The following is a 6,873-nucleotide window of genomic DNA, read 5'->3' as shown; positions in this document are numbered from 1 at the left end:
ATAATTTTTAAGTATTATATTTACTCAATACCAATGTTTTCTAATTGAATTTTTGACTTTTTTTCTTTTTGTGTGTGTTTGTTAGTGTTCTAGTATATTTATAAAATCTCATTAAAATTTTAATATTTTCTGTTTTCCTAGGCTAATCCTTGTCAGCACCCTATTGTCATTCTGCGAGATGTCAGAGAACAAGATATGGAAGCATTGTTGAGGTTTATGTATAATGGGGAGGTTCACATTGGTCAAGAACAGCTAAGTGACTTCCTCAAAACTGCACAAACTCTTCAAATCAGGGGTCTAGCTGATGTTCCACCCAAAGAACAACAGAAACTCCTTACTGTGAGTTGATGTAAATGTTTTAACCGAACTGCCTTTTAAAAACTACTTTTATAAAATTTGAAATAAAATACCAAAATATTGGTTGTCTTCCAAATATCAGTGGTCTATTTGTCAATAACCCTTTCTCCACTACAATGAGAAGGACATATGTTTATTCAAAGCCAAACAGATCATTACAATTTTGGTGCAAGTTTTGATATGATATGCTAGTAAATTTAGTTGAAGTTTATTTACTTTTTATATACTGGGGGAAATTACAGATAATTTAAATGTTGGGATTTTTAGCAGTTCTAGGTAAAAGAAGAAATATAAATGTATTTTCTAATTTATTTTATTTATATACTGCTACACAAGTATTTAACCTTCACACAATAAACATATATTCATATATTTCAGTGTAACTATAACATTTAAAGTAAAATATTAATTAAAAATAATGTATTAAAAACTATATTATTCATTTTGTACAGTACATTAAGTGTTTAGCTTAAATTTTATAATTAATTATTGAAACAAAAGTATTCATTTGATTTAATTTTTCTATAAATCCATAAATTTAATTTTTGAAACAATAATAATTATTTATTTCACATAAACCATATATATATATTTCAAGTTGCTATCTCCATAGACTAAAATCAGATCAATTAAAATTAAATAACAAAATTAATTCATTGTTAGTGCAACAACATAAATTTAATATACAAGTCTTGATGTTGTAATATTAAAAAAAGAAGTGTAGCTGATTTGTCGTTTTAGATGTATTTATTTCTTGTTTTCACCAAATTAAACATTTTTTTAAGCATTAAAGGCTTATTGTAAACTTATATTCTTTTGTTAAGAAATAATATAAGTATTTAAAAATATAGCAATTAAAATTAATCCATATTCTCATAAAAGGGTATGATACATTTTTTTTTTTTTTAGTAAATTAATTTCCAATACGAATATAATTATCAGTTAATAGCTGTTTGAAAATGATAATTTTTATCATTAGTAGTGTTTTTTTTTTTTAGTTTCAAAAAATGAAAACTAATGATGATTATTTTTGAAAAATTAAAATTAGTATAATAATCTATTTAGAAAAGATAATTTTCTATTTATAGCATTCTGGGAAAAATTTTAAGGCTAATTATTGAGAATAATTACGTTATTATGAATAAGGATTATATTTATATTATTTACAAATATAATTATAATGTTTATTGATTAAAGAAGTATTGTTGTACATTAGTACTACCATTTTCAAACTTAATTAAAATATATGTATTATTTCAACATCAATTAATTAATGGCTATTTCTGTTGTAAAAAAAAAATAATATTATTTTGGGCTAAAAAAGAAAAGTTTAATTTTATTTAACGTTAAATCATTCCAAAATATACAATCTATGGTTAAAAATATTGGCATGAGTATTTTTATTTTATATTAAACAATAAATACATTGTTTTAAAAATAATTTTGCTAATGAGGATTATTATTATATTTTTTTAAATGTATTGAAACTAAAGTGTAAAGTAATTTATAATGATAAAAAATGATGTGTGATACTTGTTTTAGCATTTTCTTTTTAAATTTGATCCCTGCTAAACATTTCTTTGACTGATTTAAAAATAAATGTCTCAATATTTCAATTTTTTTTTTTCACTAATTCGTAGATCAGATTCGGATTTTAGCTTTTTTTTATACACACATGTATGTTTTTTATCTTTTCCACCCAAAATGTTACATGGAGCAGGAAAACAGGTTCTACAAGCAAAGGCCTTCTATTTTTATTTTTTATAACTTGTTTTTTGAGTTCTTGGACTATATAACTGAATTTTTGGACAGCAAAAAAATTATTTTAAAAATGAAATGAAATAATCTGATTTTACTAAAATCAGAAATTTTCTCTTTAATGAATAGTAATGTGGTTATAATATATACTCAAGATATATTAAATCTGTCTGATAGTTTTTATTATAAAATCTTTTCTTATCTCTAGCTTCCCTAGTAGTGTAGTTGGTAATGTTGGAGCTTCTAAACAATTAATATGGGTGTAATTAGTTACTACAAAAAAGTTAATAAAACATAAAATAATAATAATGTGTATGTATTAGCCTGTTGAGGAAAGCCAAAATTAATGTTATGAAGAATAAGGTATTATCACCATTCACTTCTGTACAGCAACATACTGTATGTCATATTTTTATTACTGTGGAAAAAAATTAGCTGATCTTGTTATAATTAGTTATAATTATCTTTGCCATTATAACAATATTATCTTATTGTATATTTATCATAAATTAATACTATTTTTTAAGGGAGGACCACCTCCAGGATGGGTTAACAACAATGATCATGGATCTCCCCACATCCCACAAAATGAAGGAGATTCACCTCCACCAAAAAGAAGTCGAAGTTCTGAACTCTCCCAACCTGTTGCAAGGTTTTCACCATCTCCTGCAAACAGTCAAACAAACAATAGCAGCACATTGCACGGAGAAAATAATAACAGAGAATCCCTTCTTTCCCAAGCACTAGAATCTAATCCACATAATAATATGCCAATCAACAATAATAATCAGGTATGACCGACTATTCCTCCATATTTTTATTGAAATTTGATATAAATTTAATATTAATTATTATATTTTTTTTTTTGTAATAAGAGAACATATATAAAAGAACAAAATAAAATAAGACATATACTACCACTGAACATATATATAAAACTTTAAATAACTAATATGATAAGAGGTTATTTAAAGTACATCTTTTACTTAATAAATTAAATAACTCTAGTATTATAAAGGGTTATTTAAAGTACATCATTTACTTAATAAATGTTAACCAGTTATTTTTATCCAATTATAACCATTTGTGTTATTTCAAAATAGTGTTTGTTTTATTTCCAAGAATTATTTTTTTATATTTAAGAATATTTTCCATATTTATAATATCAGAAGTAGAAAATAATATTTTTTAGCTTGACCCTAAGTATTTTTTTACAAAATAAGTTTGGAACTTCTTGATCAGTTTTAAGGCTCGACCACATAGAAGGCGGTGTGTCATGGCAGGAAGCGATCCAGTGGTCGTTGCAGCGGTCTGCGATAATTTGGCGCCACACAGAACGTGATATCTTGTGCGATCGGTTCAGTTGGTAGTGATCCTTTAATATTTAATTAATAATTGCTCATTTTCACCAAACAAAAGTTTTATCAATTCTGTGCTTTTGCATATCTTTAATAAATCAGATTTGTCGAACTGCATGGTATGTTTTTAATTATACGTCTCATAGTATTTAGTGATTAATATTTGGTTTGAAGATCCACTCCAGCGTAATGAATTAATTCAATAATGAGATTTAATAATAATAATAAAAAAAAAACTAAGTTAAAAACACAAACAATAATATATAAAGAAAAAAAGAACAGAAACAATAAAATAACAAAAAAACATAAAATACAACTGCGTATTTTAGAATAATTATAAATACCTACATGTATTATGTGTTTAAAGTACAATTGTTTATATATTTTTCTCTTTCTATGAAGAGAAAAATAATATTGTTGCCACCCTCTAAATTAAACCATAACATATACATAAATTAGTACTTCCATTTGGTCAGTCATTTGAGTCGCATACATTGACAGCAGTAGAGTGGTCACACAGGCAATCTGTAAATGTGTAAAAGTAGATCACTTGTCGAGACAATTGTCAGTGGTAAACCACATGCTGTCTGACCGAGATCATGCAACATAACATAATACAACCAGACTACCTAAATGCCTCAGTTAGATATTCATGCCTGCTGCGACAGACTACCTTCTGTGTGGCCGAACCTTAAAAGTGTTGTAACTTCAACATTAATTACTAATTAATTTAACAGTTTACATAGTTTATCTTTTTTGTTGTTCAATCCTTTTAATATCTTTTGCCCATAAAATGCAAAAAAAATTTAATGTTATTTATTTTTTTTTTTAAATATTATTTTTTGTTACATAATATTAAATATAAATACTTTGCAGAAATAATTTACATATTTTTTTGTGTAAATAATTTTCTTCTAAAAAAGAAAATCCCTTTTAACACTGAATATATGTTCAAGCTATTTGGAAAGTTATCAACTATAACCTTTGGATATAAACAAATCAAAAGATTCAAATCTGAAAAAAAGTCTGTTAATTATTTAAATATAATATGAATAATTAAAAATTTATATTATTTTTGTCAACTATTTATTTAATAAATTAATTATAAAATTTGGTTCTAAACTTTGATTTCAGCTGAAAGGAAATTCAGACTCTTCAGTACATGCGCAGTCAACTGGAGAGGAAAGCAATTCTTCAGACACTGGGCTTAGTGAAAGAGGAAACGGCCCACATTCAATGGCAGATTTGATTCAGCCAAAAACTGAGCCAGCAGACTACAGTCAGGACCACCATAATAACAGTATGATTATGGATCCTACAAGAACACCTAATTTTCCTGCTGCTCTTCTTGGTCTCCAAGGTAGTTGTAGCTTGTCCTATTAAAATAATTTTATGATATTTATCATATCATATTTCAGAAATTCTCAATATTATATGAAATTAACTATAATGAGGGATAAAAAAATAATTATTTATTATTATCAGGGACACTAAATAAACTGTTAAATTACTTTTGTGTATTTAAGAAGTATTAGTAGATTGACATTACCACTTTAAAATAATACTTTCATAACATTGTCTCCTGTTATGTTCTTGCTTCTTCCACTGTTTCTTAACTCCAGCTGTTTATTGTTTACAATAACGTAATGTATCAACTGTTTTGTCTCAACAGTCTTTCTTGACAGTTACGTTTCTAGTGAGTCCTTTGTCCTTGCATTGCTCACTTTAACGTGACTTTCTACAAATCAATCAGTTTTAGCCAAGATTCCCCGCTAGAATGTAAGTCTGTTCTCTCGTTGTCATATTTCTTACATTATTCATTTTACATTCTCCATATTTTTTCTTCTACCTTTTTCCTAATTTAAAAATATTGTCTTACATTTGTTTATCTAAAAAAACAAAAAAGTTAATACTCACACTGTTATTCATATATAAGTCACTCTCCTATTGTATCATATATTACATTTTCTGTCATGTTGTTCAATTTGTAGATTCAAATTCGTTTTTCAGTTTTTTAGACACTACTTACATATCTTATATCATACATATCTTCTTACCTCTTAATATTATATTCCATCTTTCACTGCTATCAATCTGCTACTGTCTAATTCCATGGAAATCAATCAATTATTCTGTATTATTCAATTAAATATTTTGTATAATTTCAAATTTGTATACTATTTCTTCTCAGTTTTATGTTTCCCTAAATGATGGTTGTTATCTCTTTTGTCCTATAGCCCTGATGAAGACCTGAAACTCAGGTCAAAACGTTGGTATAAATAAATAATTTTTTGTTTAAATCATATAATTGTATTATTTTAATAAATAATATAATATTATTTTTGGTTAAATAATTTTGTGTATTAAATAAATAATTTAATTAATTATAATTATTTTTTTCTGACCGCACCCTCCCGACCATCATCTCCAATCAGTAATCTACGGTCAACTATCTACACCTCATTTATTGTTTACATTTTTTTTTTAATCTACTAGGTTGATGGACAATGATGTTACAATCTCGTGGGGAGACTATAACACTAAAATGATTAGATATTGAGGAAGAAGGAATCTTCTCATCTTGTCCCCTAATACCCCATTATTGAAAGTTCCCTTTGTCTTACCTTTATAACATTTATTGATAGCGAGTAAAGCAGTCTTGGTCACTGTTTAACATGATATTTTGTTAGTTGCACAAGATTAAATGTTTAGAAATGAGCCTTAATGATATATGTATATCTATACATTTATAATATTCATACACCATTTAAGTACATTTAGAAAATAAATTTTTCATGATTAATGAAAAGTGACTTATGCTACTTCATTCTCACCAACTCAATTAACATTGACATATAACTTAGGATGAAGTTGATTGAGTCCTTTTCAGGCTACCTATGTTCATTTATGCACAATGTTATTAATTTTCTAATAATATTAAATATTAAAATTTATAGTTTTATCTATGCAATGATCAAGTCAAGAGTTCAGCTGCGCTATCCCATGCTAACTCTCTGAGCCATTTAAATGATTACAAAAATATCCAATACAGATTAAAAATCTTAATATCATTCACCATTTTACAAATTTATTTTCCAAAGACAAATATATAAATACCTTAATTCTAATATTCAGTCTCTATTTGAGGTTTTAATTCATAATTATATGTAAATAGGGGACAGTTTAGAGTTTAGAATGGTTAGAGTAATAGTAATATAAAATCAAGAGTTCTGTTCTGATAACGTATTTTCACAGGAAGTTAAACTAGAAGCCTAATTTGGGAGGGATGCAAATAAAATACTCATAAAAAGGCTGAAGCTATTGTTATTGTATTTAAATGATTTATTGTTTCTGTATTTAAATGATTTATTGTTTCTGTATTTAAATGATTTATTGTTTC

The 6,873-nt window shown here is 26.0% G+C and overlaps 1 protein-coding gene across 1 annotated transcript; it reads left to right on the top strand.

The window, feature by feature from the left end:
* Positions 1–141: 141 nt before the first annotated feature.
* LOC136795590 (protein abrupt-like) lies at positions 142–4,965 on the top strand (the record flags this gene model as incomplete). Its single annotated transcript, XM_067046657.1, has 3 exons — positions 142–339; positions 2,643–2,906; positions 4,608–4,965. Coding segments are annotated over 3 exons (711 nt in total), but the record flags the coding sequence as incomplete, so codon positions are not given.
* Positions 4,966–6,873: the final 1,908 nt, after the last annotated feature.

This window comes from Halyomorpha halys, unplaced genomic scaffold, assembly GCF_000696795.3.
Source record: "Halyomorpha halys isolate HHAL.00 unplaced genomic scaffold, Hhal_1.1 Scaffold9275.1, whole genome shotgun sequence".
Lineage (NCBI taxonomy): Eukaryota > Metazoa > Arthropoda > Insecta > Hemiptera > Pentatomidae > Halyomorpha > Halyomorpha halys.
The sequence above is the reverse complement of the archived record's forward strand: the minus strand, read 5'-3'. Positions and strand labels throughout refer to the sequence as shown.